Source organism: Anser anser (genome assembly GCF_964211835.1).
Source record: "Anser anser genome assembly, chromosome: 4".
Classification (NCBI taxonomy): Eukaryota; Metazoa; Chordata; class Aves; order Anseriformes; family Anatidae; genus Anser; species Anser anser.
Genome location: NC_139724.1, coordinates 49,468,923 through 49,488,968, shown reverse-complemented (window position 1 = coordinate 49,488,968; position 20,046 = coordinate 49,468,923). Strand labels below are relative to the sequence as shown.

General features: G+C 40.1%; 1 protein-coding gene across 9 annotated transcripts in view; it reads right to left on the bottom strand.

Annotated features, from left to right (window-relative positions):
• The window catches only part of DLC1 (DLC1 Rho GTPase activating protein), a 281,618-nt gene that overhangs the window by 15,402 nt on the left and 246,170 nt on the right, over window positions 1–20,046 (bottom strand). For all 9 annotated transcript variants that reach the window (XM_083836132.1, XM_083836136.1, XM_083836135.1 and 6 more), the window contains 3 exons: window positions 10,466–10,537; window positions 7,874–7,955; window positions 870–933 (listed from right to left, as the gene is read on the bottom strand). In XM_083836132.1, the coding sequence (XP_083692258.1) occupies window positions 870–933; window positions 7,874–7,955; window positions 10,466–10,537 (218 nt within the window). The remainder of the gene's footprint in view (window positions 1–869; window positions 934–7,873; window positions 7,956–10,465; window positions 10,538–20,046) is intronic.

Below are 20,046 nucleotides of genomic sequence, written 5' to 3'. Positions count from 1 at the left end.
AGCATTGTATTGCCTTAGTTCAGTCATCTTTATCTGCAGTCGTCATATCCCAGGGGACAGTATCAACTACTGATCCCTCCTAGGACACCCACATAGTTTTAAGACAGCTATCAAGTGGTACCTTACTAGCAAAATCCAGCAGCTCAGCTTTCTGTCTGTACTACCTTACTGAAGTTACAGTAGGTCCTCTCTTCTTTCTCACTACGCTCCACAGGGATCACGAATAACCAAGAAACCCTTTTAACGCCCGCTAAACACCCTGGAGATGTGTAAACTTTCTAAAAAGGTAGTCAATATATTCTTTAAATATTTTGCTTTAAATTTGAGCTGTAATTAAAAAAAAAACAACACGGAAACAACATGTCAAATCCTACAAATGGTCGTCTCTTTTGCATGGCAGGCAGAGTCACGCTGCCTATATAGTAATAAAAGAATACAATTCCAATGTGATGGCAAAGAACCAAAACTGTGAAGATTACATCAAGGACGATGTTCTAACATTCAGGTCAGCTCATTGTGGCTGGTCAGGATCCCCTCTGTCATGCCTACCAATTACAATCCTGCCTAAGAGCAAGTAATAAGCTACAACACAAACAACTCCACTGGCAGGCAGAGAATCCCAGTGTTTTTCAGGCTGAGAGCAGCATCCCATGGAAGAGTTAGCTAGACAAATAACCTTTATGCAGGGCCAAGCCCTGCAGTTTTCACTAAGTGAGAACATAAGATGAAATATAAGCAGAGTTTTGACTATGAGTCATTGGCAGGTTCAACTCAGCTGTCATCCTACACTACAGCTAAACAATCTGCTATTATTTTTTTCAGTTTTATTAACACACAATGCTGTAACAGAAGATGTTAAAGGTACTTACCCTTTTCCTGTGGGGACTGATTTCTAGCTTCATCACTGCACATTTGTTTAAAGTATTTAAGCGCCTGCAAAGCAAAGGAAACCATATTAAGAGAAAACTCCAGTGTTTTGGCACAGGCTATTTCAGTTCAAAAGCTCTTGTGAAGGCTATCCCCAAACTGCTTTGCATACAAATAGCCACAAGCAGAGTTTCAATTAGAGCCCTAATTATACTTAACCATTAACCCATTACATTTGGCAGTATTCTAACTTCAGAGGGAGGGATGGATGACTATTTGTCACTATTACCTGAATCAAAGTAAGGAAAAGTAAACAGAAACTTAGAGTAAGTTAAGAAGCGCATTGTAATCAATGAATTGTAATAATTACATTTATTTAAATATCAAACATTCAAACCCTGAAACAATCAACCTCAACAGACTAAAAATAAGAGAATAGGCTTCGTATTTGACACTGTACACATCTGTACAAAACAGCACACCACTTTAAAATTATACTTTATAAGCTGAAAGCTCAAACAGGAAAACTTATTTTCCACTTCTTAGGGGCCCATTTTGTTTGTGAGAAGTGTAATGTAATTATTCTCAATACAATCCTGGGACAACACAACTATCAGTTTTTAAAAAGCCACATACCTGATTTTTCCTTCCCAAACTAAAGTTTCTTTTATGTGTAATAATGTTGGTCTTGAGGACTAAAATTTAGACAATGAAAATAAATTGCTGCAGCAACAAGAATTAACCAGCCTCCCTAAAACATGCAAGAGCACTCTGCATGCACATCTCAAAGTACTGTATGAATGTATATAAGCATCCCTCTGTTCTCTGATGAGCTTGTGATCCAGCATCCCTAAAATAAACTAAGCTCTCTTTCTTATCCCCTGTCCCCCAGAACTGTCCATTCTGTCTGACAGTCATGGGAAGCATCACATCCAAAGAAACCTCTCTGCCCTCCTTCTGTCCCCACTCTTCCTGCCTCCCTCATGGAAAGCTTCCACTTGCGAGGCTGTACTGTGGTCTAGAGGAGCTGAAAATTCATTTTTCCATTTTTTTGGGGGTTGAATTTTGCCCATGTCAGCTCCCTGAGCCACATAAATGGTAGCATGTGAAGGGGGGAAGCAGAGGAGAAGAATTGCCCCTTTCATGCAAATTGAACAGGGGTAAGGCTGAGGTTTAAAAAGTCTGCTTCATTCTGAAGGAAGCAGTGTAATTTTCACCTACATCATTCAAGAAATGTAAAGAAGCTGTACTGGTAGCTTTGAAAAACTTGGATAAAAGAATTAAAAGAAGAAAAAAAAAATGCTGACTTGTCCTGTTGCTTCAGATGAGTCTTTTCAGATTCCTGAAACTTGTAACTCGAATCTAGAAAATGTGTGCACAGGAAGGATTACTAGTTTCCTCTCTTTCCTCTTTCCTTTCATGCACAGGATTGGTTGCAGATGGTATTTACACAGGGCTTGATCCTGAGGCCATCAAAGAAAATGGAAAAGCTCCTACTGGTGCTCTTGCTGCAGTCGTGAGGTAAAAAAGGACAGTTTGATCTATAATTAGACCCAGCCACAACACAGCAGAAAAGAAGAGAAACAGGAAGAATTGCCACGGGTCAAATGGTAGGCCAGTGGCAGAGTAGGAAAGTTAACCAGATCTCTCCATTTTCACCTCTGCTCTGACTTACTGCAGGCACAATCCTTCCCGCTGCTACTGGTGGGTGCGTGACCTTCCCAGCAGTTGTGTTTATGGCATGGGTGAGGAGTGACAACCCCATGTACATGCTACCCAAGTATTTGGTTTCTAAGAGGCCACACAGCAGCAGAAAGCTGCTTCCCTTCCCCTGCTTCACAAACATTCTCCTTCCAAACTGCCAGACCTCAATGGCAGGGAATACTGCATTGCTTTCAGTCCTTTACTGTGCAATAATTTACAAATTTCACACTGTGGCAACCTTTGACTTACGTGGGGAGAAGCTATCACTGAATCCCTGCATCAGGCTTTATCTTGCTGCAGCCTATCTAATCGCTAATAAAGGCGATCTCTGATTTCACAAAGATTACATCCACAGACTTTCCTCCTACCTAACTTAAAACCCTGAAATAGGTGAAAAATAGGGACTTTGAGAAAAAAAAAATCCCCCAGCACACACCTCACAAAAATGAGTATGAAGGCAAGATAATGTAACCCCCTATGAGCAAGGTTAAACACAAGAGCAGCAAGGCAAATAAAGGCTCCCTTACACATCTGACATGATTTCATTATAAAAGCAGTTTCCCTTTTAAAATCCAAATGCTCTGCAGTGACTGCCTCAGGTCTGTAAGTTTAATTATATACATCACACATCCTGCTTTAGCTTTTACGTGAGTTCAATGGTGCCCAGTTCCTGGAGCTATAGGACCCCGAAAGCACAGCATGGTATGCAGAGCTGCCTTCCAAACAAGCTATCGAGTCCGCAAAGCTAAGCAAGAAAGGTTCGGGCTTTGCCAAGATGAGAGTTACCCATACAACTGTCACTAACATTCACTTCACTTTGCAATACTTTTTAAGCATGCAAGCACGCGTTCATTTTCTACAGATCTCATCAAATTGGTACTTGTTAATGAACCCCAATTTTCTCTTCTGGCTCTGGACCTTCTCTCCAGATAATTCTGCTCCCAGGTACAAACTCAGCTCATCATTTCTCCGCTGACAGGCAGCAGATTCTCATTCTTTAGCTCTGTCTTATTCTGCCCAAACCTGTCTCAGTGACACCTTCATGCGGACTTCTAGAGGAGACAGGGTGACGGGGCAGGATTGCTGCAGACAGTGGTTGCAGCCACTTACACTGCCTTGCTATCTCAATCTCCATTTCTGCAATGCCTCCTACCCTGTCCACTGTCTTTCTGAATGACTGCCTGGATGACAAGATAATGTTCTTTCCCATCATTTAGGTAATTATCTTTGGGTCGGCCTTCTCTCTGTAGGTCTGCACATCCAGGGGGTATCACACTGTGGAGGAGAGCTCCTGTGTTACACCTCCACTGCATCCCTTCTCCTTGTCCTCCACACACCCAGAACCCTTACGTGGGCTCTGCAAAGCCTTTCTTCCTAGTGGTGACAAATGTGACAGAGCCTGCCTTTCGGTCCCAGTCCCCAAACTGTGACTGGCCCATAACAGCCCAGGGCTACCGTGGAAACCTGTACCAGCTGGACCCCAAACACGAGGCACCAGAGCTTCTCCAGGAAATGAGCAAACAACGTGCTCTTCCCAGTCATCTTCTCAGAAATGGCCAAACTAGTTTTACTTCAATTTTTATTTTATTTTTTAAGAAATGCAATCTGGGTAACATGCACACTACCAAAAATTTCAACTTGCATGGCTAACTTCAGTTATTTTATAAATTAAACTATGGCCTTGTAATAGGAAGTCTTTGTTAACCTAAGAACCAATACGTTCTATATCAGCTATAACCACTTGGTAATTCATTCTGTGGTCATTAACAGCAGAAAATTCTCATCCCACACACTCAAGAATAGTGGGAGCAGCACAGTGCATCAGATAAAAGCATTTTATGATTTTAAACTAGAATTTTCCATCTCAGTAAGTGTATGATCTAGCTTTGAACTTCAGTTTAAAATATTTTCCTAATGGATTTAAATTCTTCATTCCTTACTACAGGGCAAACTCCAGCTCCATTATACCTGTAACTAATTGATGACACAAGGGCTTTCGTGTCTCACCGCAGTGGACAGTCCCTGTGCTGGCTCACGGGGTTCATCTGCATGTTATAACCTGCAAGGGAGGCCAGCTCTTCACAAACCAAGCCATACGACCAGTAACTGCTGCTCGTGCTAATCCATTACAATCAGTTTCTTGGATGAGAAATCCTGATGGTACAAGATTTAAGAAATCTCTTGTGTATACAGTGTGGCAGTTTTCTAGTTATATGTAAAGAGATTAAATAGGATTTCCATCACAGCTTGCTATGTAATTCGCACTTAGCAACTACAGCCTCTAGGATAAGCATGTTTCAGTACTTAGCTTCATGAGCGCATTATGCAGGCAGCTGCCCTCTCAAGATAAATTCCCGACCATTAATCTACACAGAGGCTTACAAAACCAAGGCCAGCAGCACTTCACACACAGTCTCTACGTGAAGCATCCCAGCAAATTAAAGCAGAATCATGACTTACATTTTTAACCCTACATTTCGTGATACAATCACTAAATGACATTTCTTAACCATTTATCTTCTACTGTTACCAAGTACCATATGCTATCTCTGTAATTCAAGACTCAACTTGCTTTTTACTTAAAATTTTTCAAGAAAACCCTTAATGGGGTGGCCACTGAAACCATTTCCATTTAGAAATGAATTTTGCAAAGCATTATTATTAAACTGTTAAAGTTACATTATTATTCCTGTTTAAGTTAATAATCTTATTGAACAGTAATTGACAGTACTGTTCAGATGTTTTAAATGCTTCAAACTTAAAAAAAATCCCTGTCATTGTGATTTCTACAGTCTTTTTTAAAATTATATTTTTCCATGTGCAGTAATTAGAGCAAGGTGATTAAAACCGCTGAGAAAAGACTCCTGGTTATACTGAAAAGCAGATTCTCAGCACAGAGGGCTAACTATTTTGTTACCATCGACTGCATACAGCATTCATTTAGCTCTATGCTGAAAATGCAAATAATTCCAAAACTACTCTGATTTTTAGATAGACTTATGGTTGTGAAACAGCTCTAACTCCTTTACTGAGCAAAATCCTCTACTGTTTACACACTGACCATGGCATGAGTCAAAATAAACCTAGGTTTCAGGAAGAAACACAGCATTCCACATGACGTAGCCTCTCCATGTTTTTTAATGAGCTTTACAAAATTAAACAGGGAGATGTGAAAAAAAAAATCTAAAGGTGGAAATGTTGTGATAATGAACTGCTTTTGTTTAATACACATGACAAAAGGCCAAATTCAGACATCCAAGATGATTTTCAGTTTTATGTCAAGGTAGGATCTGAATGCTTCTGGAGAAATTTTAGCTTCAGTTTTAAAATTATTTTGTAAAAGATAAGCCACAGACTTCAGAATGATATAGTTTTGCCTTTAAAATCTGTCACAAGCTACAGGAAGATGCACACTTCTTATGCACACTACACAGAAAACAATTTGAAGATGGAAGTGAACAGGTGATTTTACAATTAGCAGACTTGTGTGTCCTAGTTTCACAAAATGTGTATATACCCACATCATTTTGGCTTGGTTACCTTTATTAGAAGGCTTAAAAAATAAGATTCCATTTTTAGGACAGATCTTTTTGCTATCCTCTAAGTTCAATAAAATTGGTAACTGTTTTTATTAGTGGCAAGTCTCAAAGATATATGGAGGACATATTCTTACTTTTACCAGTAAGAAACAGTCTGTTGTCTTTTTCCCCCATCTACCTAAATAAGCCCAGGTTAAAAAGTAGTCTTGCAAGAGAGCACTAGATCCAAAATATGCTGGCTTGACTGTATTCTGTTTTCCTGGCAAGGGAATACCGTGCTTCTGGGAACCAGCATTTATTCACATCGCTGTACTTTCTGTTCAATGGCTTCACAAGCTCCAGAGCACACAAATAAGCAGACCAATGTATCACATTTTAATGCTGACGGAGTAGGCGCCTTACTGCATCTTGATTGTGAATTTACCGTGAATAAAATTTTTCCCCTCTCAATGAGTGAGCAACAAATCTGTTTCCTTAGTTTGAAAATGCTGTAAATATTTCTGAGGAACTTCAAATTCCAGTTTCTCTCTTTCCCTTCCAAGCATGGTAGTGATGGCAAGAGGACACTATAAACTTAAAGCCTTTCTTAAAAGGGTTTTGTAATTCATTAGAGTTATTGACATTTAGAGTTGCGGCCATCAGGCATGTAGTATCCAAAGCATTCATTCAGAAGACAATTTGGAAAGTTGCCATAATGAAGGACAAAGGGAGAAAACTGCACTTATTTCTAGGTAATAGAAGATATGAAAAATTATTGCATTTTTTTTTTGCAATTTAGATTATGAACTTGCGCTAGAGGAGTACCCATCCATAATGGATGGATAAGTGTAAAATGGGGCCAAAGTAATTGCTTATATGATAGAATTGGTAATGCTGGGGCTGTAGTTCTGTAAAAACAAGCTGCCCCACACAGGCAAGTCTTGCTCTCTCTTTTTCTGCCCACCCCTTGTGTCCTGCCCTTGCAGTTAGCTCTGTGGTCATCCTCTGCACCCCCCCAGAGTCCATTACTCCTTTCCATGTGCTGATCCAATTTCCTAACCCAGCAAGGACTACTGAGGCTTTTTTAGCTGGGTAAGCAAGTTGAATCGGTTTGTTGTAGGAGCCCATAAACAATTAAGATAAGCTATGGGAGCACACAGCTGAGGGCAGGCCAGCCTTGGCAGTGGTGGTAAACCCTTTAGATTCACTCCCATTATCCTTTACAGCCATCCACATTCACTTCAGTGATCATAGTGTACACAGGGTAGTACCCTGAGGTCAGCATGACTTTTTATACACATGGCTCCTCACCATTATCAGACAGGAGGGTAAGAGAATGCAGCAGCACAGCTTTGCGAATACTGCTCCCAAAAATATAATTCCTGCATGGGAACTGATGCTATAGTTGTATGTACAGATTGCTGTCGCCTACACAGCTCTGCTTTCACACGGCTTGCTAATTTGGGAATCAATAATAAAAGCAAGTAAAGAATGAATAATAATAAAATATATAGCTATACTAAATACTTACTAAAGACTCTTGTCACAAAGACTACTGCCATTTTCCTCCCAGCTTTGATGCAAATAAGATCCCCAAACATTACTTAGCCCAATATACTGTTTTGATTAAAAATGCATACCAATAATGGATAATCAAAAGGCCTCAAAACAATGATTAAGCCTATAATACATAATTCAGTTGTGGTTATGCTTTCCTGGGTTACATTTTCCATTACACGGGAAGAGTTTTGTTACAAGATGCAGTGTGATTTTTTCCCACCTACCTGCATAGGGCCTCAATAGCATCTCTGTCCAGGAAGTCATGCTCTCGCTTGACTAGAGCAATGTCAATTGGAAAGAGGAGATCTGTAGGAACAGAGACAGGTAAAGAATCAAAAAAGCAGTTATTCCCAGCAGTGAATTGTTTCGAAACCACCAGCTGCCTTCAGATGAGCTAACCAAGATGCAAGTGATTGGCACTTCTCAGATAAACATGCATCTTACCAGCTCAAATGCCAGAGATGCTTACTGCCTGTCTATAAGCTTTTGGCGTGCAGCTTTGATAACTGAAAGCTGATATGCATAATGGGGAAAAAATGAGCAAAGCAAAGATGAAACAACAGGAGAGGAAACAAGGCAAATGTGAACTTCCTATCCAACATCAGAAGCTGAAACTAATTCAGGCTGGCTTTATTTAAAATAAATATACAATCTCCATCAAAGTACTAGTATCTCACATTAAAGAAAAAAGGTCAGTAAAACCCAAATCTCTGGAATGAAAAACAGAATCTCCTTGGCTGTTAATCAAGCAATTTAAATGCTTGACTCTGTTATAACATTAATGAGATATGGGCTGAAATGAAAGAGCGCCAAGCTGCGTGGAACGCATACTGCCTCCTTCCCTTAAAAGATTATTTAGATAAACAACTGGGAGAGTGAGGGGGAAGAAACAATGTTGGCAGAGAGCTGAAAATTTACTTCAGCTCTGAAGCAGTGACTACATATATATTATTTACTGTCCTCCACGGATTCCTGACTGTCATATAGGTCCTGATCTGGCATTCCTTGCAAAACCAAAACTCCCACCAAAGCCCCTGGGTGTTCAGGGCAATCTGCAATACAAGGACAAACTCTCAACGTACTGCTGCAGTTACATACAACTTTTCTGGTCCAAGTGATTGTCTATAAAATGTTTTAAATCTCCAGAGACAAGAGTGAGCTGAAATGATGAAAAGAATAGACCTGGTGTTAATTTACTGAAAGGTATATAATATTCTTATGATGACATAGTCTGTGAAATACAAGAAATCCTGGCTTTTCAACAGAAAATTGCAGTTTTAGAAGGCAGAGCAACTATGAAGTTTCACAGATTAATCTCCATTTTAAATGTGTACTGCCTAAAGGTGACTTCTCATATTATACTAAACTGATCCATAGTTTTCTCCTTCACGATTTTAAGTCCAAAGTGCAAGCAAAGGAAGTGAGCACATTCAGTCGGTACTTTTCAACAGTGCTGATCTAAGTTTTTCCTCTGAGAGGGCTTGTATCTTATGTTCTCCCAGATGTTTTCTTGTGGGCATGCTAAGTGAGATGGGTGACAAGATGTCGATGGTCTGCACAAATCCATTTTTTGTTATGCTTAATTTATGCTGTTTTTGTTGATGTTGCTGCTGCCAAAAGGGCCTGGAAAGGACAATGGCATATTGTTTTCATATAAGGACAGCTGGCTTTTCAATGGGAATGGCTGGCCTTGCTCTCACATCTTGCTCTCACCTCTGTGGTCCTTTTGACGTTAGGCAAGAACATGGTCCTAAATTAGAAACTTAATAAAAGTTTAGAGTTTCTAGGTAGGACAATTGCAACCACAGGTAGGGCATGTTTTTTGAATGCAAGTAATTTCTTAGGAGATTTACAGTTCAGCACAGCAGGAAACCCACAAGCCCACATATTCTGCTGGCAGTGTTGTCCCTGGTTTTAACAAAGACTTGAACCACAGTCCCTGATCTGCATCCCAAGAAAATCTTGGCATTTCCATTAGTATCACACCCCTCACTCACCCAAAAAAAAAGAAAAGAAAAAAAAAAGGAAAAAAAATCATTTCTGAACAGGCAAAGGACATTTTTGCTAAGTGCTGCTTTTGAAAGTGCTATTATCATCTCACATTGCCAATGCAGCTGCAAATCAAAGCTCAAGTAGATCATTTTTCAAGAAGGTCAGCTCAGCATTTGCTGTAATTTCCAATGGTTATTCACTGTAAATAATGGACTTTCTGTGCTCATTCTTACAAGCAGCAGCTGGAGTTTGCTTTATAAAAAAGAAGAGGCAAATAAGTAAGTACAGAATAGTTTCACCACGGTGCAAGTAATTTTAAGTAGGAGGAAAAAAACCCTCTGAAAATAACACGTATTAAAAAGGACCTCTAAGATGTCATTCTTTAAAACAAACTTATGTATGTCATTTTGCATCAGAGCTTAAGAGTAGTCTGCCAAAACTGCAAGTTCCTAGCAGGTCAGAGAGGAAGACAGGAGAAAAGTTTCCTTTTGCTTGAGGAAAACCTTTGTAAAAAAAAAAAAGGACAAAAAAAAATTAAAAGGATTACTCAGACTAAAGCAGAAACCTGAAGAAAATTTAAAACTCCAAGAGTGTTTCAATCTCATTGGTTTTGGTATGTCTATGTGCATGGAGGGTAGCAGAAAGCAACCTAGTCTCCAAAATTTATCTTATGCGCCACCATTCAGGTGTGCCCCCAAACCTCTTTTAATGGTGAATATTATGCCTTATTGTCCAAAAATGAAGCTGCACGTTTGTTTCATATTGATGCCGTGAACGATCACCTTGCAGGCTGGGGTGCTGATGGGAACAGCCCTGGTGCCTACCTTCATAGAGCTGTGCATACTGCGGGAAGCCGGCAGCCCGCAGCCAGTCACAAGCTTCCTTGGCTTCGATTTCTAGAAGAGGACAGAAACAAAACACTGTCAGATTAGTGACCTGCAAAGCAAAAGCTCCCTCCTTTCTAACAGCTCTTCTGTTATTCCTGTTACAAAAATAAAGATGCATTCAGCTACTTTGAACTGAAACTCGAATTTGCTCATCTCAGCTTGCTTCTTGTCTCATTGTCAAACATATCCTAGCATTCACCTGTGATTTATCAAGACCTCATCAGACACAGATGAAAACTATAGGATTTACATATCACTCTGCACAGGTTTTCTTAACACTAAAGAAACCGGCACTGCAATCAACATGAGGTTTTGTTCAACAAATCTTACGATCCTCGTGGCACAACTATTCTGTCTTGACAGAAATTCCTAGCAGAGCTAATAATACTGTGTGCTTTAACATCTTGTAGATTGTACTGACAGACCCAAGACCAGGAACAACTGACACACTGTATTGCAGCTCACTCAAGCAGGTATTTACTACCCAACAAGAACTCGGTTTCACTGGAGGTCGTCAAGGCATTTATGAGTTCCTTGGTATATTACAGGAAATTCAGCTAACTTTTCCTCTCACTGCCCAAAACAGCATGCCGCAAAATGAAATTATTCACTTACATATATATAACAGCAAAAGAAAGGAAACATTCTGAACATGGGCTATATTAGTCTGTGAATAAATTGTACATGAATTCATTTGTTACCTAATAGATACAGAAATAAAGAAAATGTTTTCTCATTAGCTCACAAATCAGGAAAATGTAGAGGTTATTTAGGATACTCGCCAAGTTTTCAGGAATCAGACTTGGTTAATTCTGTTCTAAGAATTCAAGAAAATGCTACTGGGAATTTAGCTCCCTGCTTAGAACTGATCAAACAGACAGTGAACAATCAGAAACTCTTTATGTTCATCTGGCTTTGATTATATTCACTCTTCTTGATGGACCAGAAAAGAAAAGCTTCATTATGTCCAACTGAGTAGACAATTTTGCCACCTACTTAGAGAGGATACTATTGCTACCTGCTGCAGAAACCATCCACAAAGAGTCCAGTACAATTGCTCAGAAAACAAGTCACTGCACATAGGTGAAGAGCCAAACATAACATAAGCAAAATATCTCAAGATTTTGGCATGTTACAAAATATTCCCTGGGAGACATAGATACACAACCAAAATCAGATGAAAGAGCAGACACCTTTTAGGGTCTCCAAAATGCCTGCAATCCCCCCTGATTTTCCAAACAGCTACAACAGGGTTAAAATATTTGTGCTTTGCCAGACTGCTTTGCTAAGACACATATCCAAATCAAGGGGTTAAGGTGAGCCAAAGCACAACATTCCAGATAAATAAACAGCTAAAAATCCACTCTCACTGAAGTCAGCACAAGCAGGCATTTGTGTAGCTTGTGTTTGCTTCACCTTTGGGTTATGGGACCACATGAGAACAAGCACGTACAGACAGATTGACTTAGCTACTCTTTACATTCTTCAAGTCCAGTTGCTAGGAATTCTTAAGTTTTGCTTAAAGCTTTATTTTAATTTTGCCACCCCCCAGGAAGTAGCTGGGAAAGGTAATAAAGGTTTTTTAAAAAAAAAGGAAACTAAAATGTATTTAAAACTTGCACTGCTAACAGTAATAACAGACAACAGAATACTATTATATCAGATGCAATGAAAATATTAAAGTAAAAAAAACGTACAGTAATTTTAAGAGTTCTTATAATAAAATACAAAATTTTACAGGTCACATCAAGCAGAAGCTGCTGGATTGAAAGAGAATTTAACTTGATTAAAAACCTGAATAAGTGATTCCTGATAATCGCATTTGCCTAAAAATGCAAGTATATGCTTGTAGTGTGACTGAAAAAAGCATCAGATTCCTTACTACTACAGGGACTCTTTAAAGTATTCAAATATTTGTTCATAGGTCCTTTACCGAGCACCCCAGGTGTATGACCTGCAGAGTATTTCTAAAGCTAGAAAATTATGAGTATGTAATTATAAGACTTTTTTTTTTTTTAATGGTTCTCTGTAGAAGCGTTGTGTATCTTTTCTCCAAATATATCTGCAAGTTACGTGGAAGTCATATTTTATGGGCACCCTGGTGTCAGTTGCCTTGGGGATGTTTCAGAACATATTTGCTTTCAAAATACCTTTGAGAATCCCCCAAGAAGTCCATGTAGGCAACGAAATACCCGAGTTCCTCCTGGCTGGCCACAAGAATTGCAGAGGAATAAAACGCCAGTGTACCTGTCCATCAGCTAGGCTAGGTAAGTGCCTAGGGTTGGGCACAGGACAGCACCCAGGGTATAAAAGCGCAATTAATTTGCCTCCTTTTGAGCTCATTTTGGGAAAGGCAGAGCTCTAGCCCCTGCTGCAAGTCCTCAGAAGCATAAGGAGTTTCAAAAGCTGTCTAGAAGAAGAGGCCAGGGCGTCCCCCATGGCCAAGGCTTCCTCCATGTCACCTCCGTCCCCACAAAGCACAGGCCAGAGAAGGGTGTGGGCGACTGTAGAGCACCGTAGCGGAGGGAAACGAGTCAGGACCTAAAAAGCAGCCCCTCTAGTCCAACGCCAGTTGGCCACACTTCCAGATATCGGCTTTTCTTCAGCTTGGCAGCATCAGCTCTACAAGTCTTGGTTGGCCAGCTGCCTTGGTTTCACACACAGGTGGACACGGGCAGTATGTGCATGTCCTTGTCATCTGGATCAACAGCGACCAGGTCAATGAGGGACAAGAGGGATGAACAGATCTTCTGAAGCTAGATTTTTCCTCTGCTTCTGCCCTGGCAAAGTTTCAGAAGTGACAGGACACCCAGCAGTATTCATTACAGATCATTACTTGAGGTACAAACTCACTGCCCAGCACAGCATGTGCTTGGCCACTGCCAGCTGAGAGCCACCAGGAGGACAGGCAACCTGTGCAGGAACCACACACCATTCCAGGGAAACCCCACTTCAGCTCTAATTAATCAACCACGATGTACAAAGCGATTTCCCACCATGTGTGTACTTTAGATGAAGACCTGGCAGTCTTCATTCAAAGCTTCACACGAGCTGATACAACTTGCTATGGGCAAGGGGCTGGTCTCACTCCCTCCTCACTGTTCCACCCCTGTGGGGCCGCTTCCTTTCTAATGCTGGCCACGACAACTGAATCAAATACCCACGTCATTTAAACCTTTACAATAAACTACAAATCAGTATACATCCTCCACAAGAAACGTATGCGCAGCTTTTCAGGCCTATGTCCTATGCTGCCTCTCTCCTCCAACAGCAGGAGGTTCTGGTACAAAGAACTGCCCGCAAGAAAGAAATTGCGCTATTATTTCTAAATGTCCTGATGCACAAGAAATTCTCTTAGAAAGTAAAATAAAACAAAAAAAGGAGTACAATGAAGTCTTTATTCTTGGTGTCGTGTAAGCAAACAGCAGGCAAACGTGTTAAAGAGGAAACAGGAAATTTTTATTGGAAACAGCTTTATTTGTTAGTCTGCTTCACAAAGCTGGACTCCATCTTCAAATCAAGGGTAGGAGTTCCTTTTGTGTATGGTTGGGAACCATTAGTCCTTATTTACCCACTTCCTGGGGGGTTAGGATGACCCAATTCTTCCTCAAACTAATGAGTGAAAATGGGAACTTCTAACTTCCTTTTTGCTTAACTTTGGTTAATCTCGGTTCCTGACACTTCAGATTTGCAGATTTAAAGCTTCATAGCAAAAATAATTCAAGCCTTGATACTGCAACTGCAGAAGGGAAAAACTGTAGGATGCGTATCATCTTCCGTTGGACACCTTCCTTCCCATAGAAAATAAAAAACAATACAATAATGTCCTTTCAGAAAAAATAAAATAAAATCATAGCAGTCTAGCTATGAGTAAGATCTACTCAAAAGCTGGATTTTTTTCCCCCTTCATTTAATGGAAGCAAAAAGCAAGGCAGAACAACACACAACTTAAACAACAGCTCCTTCAGGTTCTTCAGAAAGGTGCAAACCAGATGTATCTTTGTACAGTCATGCATTGGCTCCATTTTCACCTAAGTGCTAAACATTGTATGAACAGTTCTTCCGAGCAGATGGTTTCCTCTTGCCTCAACTCAGACACCTTTATGACCATATTAACACCTCCACACACCAGTTCTACTCATCTCACCTTTTGGCTCTCTGAAGAGAGTGGATTGTAAAATTCTGTAGCGAGACTGGTCAAATCAATGATGTTAAAATGTAATCTCAGCCAAAATGGACTTCCATTGCTGAAGGTCCCACTCCAGTGCCATACCTAACAACCAGTTTGGGGTTCTTATTGGTCTTCATATTTGACCAGGTTATTATAGTTGAAATTAACGGTTTTCCTTTTCCAGAAAAGAAAAAAATATATTTATTTGGTAAAATTTGAATACAAAATCACCTTCATGCTTTGGCTTGCAGGAGAAACTCCCTCCTATGCAATGCAGAGAATCTGATTTCTTACCATGAATGCTAGAGAAGAAACCACATGCTCCTTGCAGCAACGCATTAAACTCCATCAACTGTTTGCTTGTTTTCTAAGGCACGGATGGAACACAGAGGAGTTTGCTCATCTGGGACTAATGCTCCCATTTAATGGTTGCAAAAGGGCTTTTATCCTTAGAAGCTTGTCCTCTTTTTCTGTCTGTATCAGAAACTACATGTTCCTATATCTCCCGGCCCTCTGAAATTTCAGGTGTTTCACAAAATCTATGTTCAATTCTGAAACACGGTCCAAAGCTATTAAGAAGCCTGAGACCATTCAGGATCATATTTTTTTAAGGCCAGCTGTGGCTCAGATATGAGAAATGTTCTTCCCTGGGTAGAATTCCACTGCTGAAGCATAAGCAATCATTTTTCCAAGTGCTTGAATTACATCCCTGACATGTGAATTGTGGTCCCAACACTAGACTTGATCAAACTATTCCAACCACTCAGACCATAGCTACATGAACATGGATGTGAAATCTGAGATAAACCCAGAACAAACGGTACTATGGCAGCTGTCTAAAAATGAACAGGGTGAATCAGCTCTGTGTAATTTGTCATATGCCTGCAGCCCTTTAAAATTGGGACAGTATGATTTCCTACGACTTAGCCTGTTACGCATCCGTGGCCTCAGATGGTTTTCAGTTTGAAGATGTGCAACTGTAGCTTTGAATATAATTCAATGCTTTTTCGTAAGTCTGTTTTTACTCTAACCAATATAGCTATATATTCCTTAGGAGGTATTATTAACCTATTGCTCCACACCTTTCAGGAAACTAGCACCTAACAGGGCCTAAAGAAAGTAATTAATGAAAAACAGCATTCTACGAGGATAATGACCTTAAAACAAATACTGTAGCTTGGTAAATTTGTCAGTAAATACTCAACCGCTGAAAGCCAGAGAACTCTGAAAATCCCACTGAAGGTTCCTTGCAAATTTCTAACACATTTAGAATTTCTTCTTGTTCTATATAATTACACCACTACTCTAAAATATTAGTCAGACACATTCAATCCATGAAGGTTTCATTTCTTGAAGAACCAGTGAGTCATGGAAAATACATAATAGGCATGGCTTTTGAACTGATGACAAGCTTGCAGGTTTTGAAGTGTAAGCTAACCACCTTCCCAAGAGGGTCCCTTCTTCCTTTTTGCCTTTAAAGCTCAATTTGCACTTTGCAAGAGTGGCCACCTCTTTCTGTATGCTCCTCTACCTCTCTGTGCTTCAATTTACCTTCTACAGTCAAATGACACATGCTGTAATCTCCACTTAACCTCAATGCTCAATTCAAGCAAATATGACTGAACACAAAATATAAAGAACATATTTCTTACCAAAAAGTTTCTGGAAGGAAAAAAGCAAGTTCTTGAAAGAAACCTTATATGGCACCAAATATATATGCTGCTTTCTAGTCACAGAAACCCTTGAAAGAGGTGGTGATGGGGAATGTTACTCAAATATCTCTCAACTATGTGATGACGACCAAAGAAACACTCTCCTTGTGTTACGGCTGGCTTTGGGTTAAACATGGGAATGGCTTTTTCAAGTTACGGAGCCTTGCAGCAAAACAGTAACTATGCTGCTGATGTTATGTATAAACCACAGGACACTGGGAGAAGAAACAGAATATGTTTGGAATTTGTGTGGGAACAGATGAAGAAGGAGTAAGGAAACAGATGTTTAAGATCACATATTGATACCTTCTTTGAAAAAAAAAAATCAGAAAGCTTGAACACCATTTTTTCAGCTGAGCTTTTAGAAAGAACAAATGGCTTAACTCCACTGATGAGGTTTTAAATTTATTTATTCCCTTAATGATGAAAGCTAACTTAAAATATACATATTTTACATATATAAGTATGACGGCTTTCCAAAATATCTGCATAGGTGTATGTTGGCTAATTTAATTCTCCCCCCACCAAGTGTACCAGGTTACATAATGTAGTAGCTCCTACTGCATGCACATCAATCCTCTTGGCCAGCACAGGAAACACAAGGACTCTTTTGTGAATCAAAACCTAATTAACTTGAATCTCCTTTTCATAGTCTTCAGCATATTGAAATGAGGCTCACAGTCCTCCTTGTTATTTTTAACAGTAACAAAAATATTTAAATTTAGACTTCTGCCTTCTCCAAGTCCAGCTGTGCTGTCAGCCACATCCCCAGCCCAGGGAGCGGCCCAGGTTTTCATCAGAGCAAGAGGAATGGTAGTGCCCCATGGCAGGAGAGCAGAGAGGACACAACTGCTGCCACATAGCTCACCATCAAGTACACTCTAAACCAGGACTGTAAACTGCAAATCAGGATTGTAATTTATTTTTAAATTATTTTTGCGTTTTTAGTATATAGAGGAAGATCAAGAAAACCATATAAAAAAGTAATCTAAAATTAAAAATGGTGCTTAAACAAAACTAAAGCCTCATAAGGCAGTTTTCCTGCCATAGAACAACTCTTTTTATAGGTTAAAGATGGTCTTCTCCCATTCACTTTTAAGAAGATTCAGAGATGAAGAGGAACAAGATGTCAAGTGACTTAAAAAAAAACACACTTTAGAAATAATTGGGCATGTGGGTTATTTGTCTGGCCTGATTAACACAGGGTGGTCTTGGAGGAGGATTATTTGGGGCAGAGAAAGCATTTAGTCAAATCCTCTGAAGGAGGTCATGTTGACAGATTCCAGAGTGAGAAACGAATCCTCCTCCAAAGATTGGGAAACAGAAGATGACTTTAACCACCTCTTCTCTCAGAGATGGCTTGGTTAGAGCAACCTTTGAACAGGGACTGAGGGGCAGACATTAACCACTACGACTCCCAAAGCCAGCATTAGCACTCTCCCACGGCACCCTGCCTGCAAGCCAGTAAGCTTGCGGACTGTATGCAAAGCCCAAATCATGCGCTTGTCAAGCTCTGGAGGGAGGCAAAAGTGAGTAGGTCCAGCATGACAGACACCTCTTAAAATTCCCAAAGTTTGGGTCACTTGTTCAGATCTAGGAAATCGTAATGGTATAAGGGATGATCTGAGCTGCCCCAATGGCTCAGACAAGAAAATGGGATTTATACAGTTACTTCTAACTTGCGAAGATTCAATGTCAAAACCGTCAGCACACATCAGAAGAACCGTATGGGAGGACTACCTTCGCATCATAAGCACTTGGTGCTTACCTCACTGATGACCAGTCCCCATCCTGCACCCTGTGGGGGTGATACAACACCAGATACAACAGGTCAGAAACCCCAGTGGCAGCAAAACAGATCAGCTCAAAGCTCCAGGAGTCCCAGCTGACCGCTTATTTCCCCAAATAAGAATAAAAGGTGCAAACCTGGATTTTCCGAAAACAATTATTACTATGTACTTTCTACTTCCAGGTATTACAGAGAGCTATAGCATTCTGTTTGTGATGCAGCATACTTGAAAATGCTCTTCTCAGTATCTGGTCACACCTTGCAACTTGAACCTCAGGGGTAAGAGAATGGTCTATATACAGCAGAGCCATTGCAGCGCTGCAGAAGAAAGCAGAGAGTATGGAAAGGCAGGAAAGGAGACCTTAACACACACCATGAAGCTTTATGCTGGAAAGTTTCTTGCATCTTAAGATGCACAGGAAATCTGTTAATGAGAAATGCATGTGGAGAGCAGAGGGAAGGCTGGCCATGAGGGCATCCAGACCCATCAGGGTCATAGAAGGAACTTCCCCAAAATGCAAGGATGCGAGGAATATATTTTTCTGAATTCCAAGTCTCCAGTAGAGAACAAGACTAGGTTCGGGAAGGTCAAACTGTCCACTGCTGGCTTCGGCAAATGTCTTTTAGGCATCTTCTCAGGAAGCATTCTTTGCACAGACTGAGAAGAGCATGTGAATGGAGAGTTTTATATACATACATATATATATATATATAATACATTTAAGACCAAGTCTAAGGAATTCTGCACCATTTTGGACTTAAATAACTAATTCCCCACCAGCAATAAGAGGGTCATCATATTGTGTCTTCATTAGAAGAGAGAATGGATAACATTTTTCCTGATCCTGTCTTTAGCACAGTGCTTCCCAAGGGAAACAAATACTTGACAGTATTTGAAAGAATATTCCTCCTCAAAACCAACAGTGCTCAGCACACTCTTGTAGACACTGACATACTTCAGAAAGGTGTGTAGTATTACCAGCATCTGTCAGATAACTGACCTCAGAGAATTGCAGCCAACTAGATAAGTCGAGAATGACTTTAATGCTACTGGTTATGTCAAATGACATATTGTGATAACAAACCTACCAATTTCAAAGATGTGCTGTGTAGGACATGGTAGTGCTCAGTATAAGCAAGCACAGCAGAATAAGTGTCCAGCAAAGAGACTCCAATCACAGTTCCAGCCCTGTGCCCCTTTCATGGACTTGCTCACCACTGTTGTAACACAGACTATGTATTTTTCCTTAAAACAGGAGAAGGGGAAGCAATAGAAAAGAAAATAAAAAGGAAAAAAAATGTATCATTTCAGACACACTTTCTTTTTTTTCTTAAACCAGAGAAAAAGGTATTAATAGCAGGAAACAAGAACAAGTTAAAGGTTGTATCTGAATCCCTGTCCTCCACAATATTATACACTCCACTAATTCAGTTAGTTTCCACTGCAAAGGCAACACATTCACATTTAACTCCATTCGTCGGTTCAGAAATCAAAGCACAAAGCAAGACAACCATGATATCTTGCACCAGTCAGAATTACCTATGGCACAGGAGCAAGCAAGAAATATGCCCCTGGAACTGCTGAAATTACCAGAATTACTGTACTTCTGCGCTCACTACAGAGCTAGACAGGATACAGCATTCTGTACTTCATGAGACACCGAGAATCACACTGTATGCCAAACAATATGATAGCCAAAAATTATATGGGGACATCATCTCTTAACTTTGTGGAGATCAAACCATCAAGTCTTCTGTGAACTGCAGATCATTCAATTACAGTATTTCTACAATATGCACAGGAAGGAAGGGGAAACATCTGAAGTTATTTTTATTTCCCCAAGTC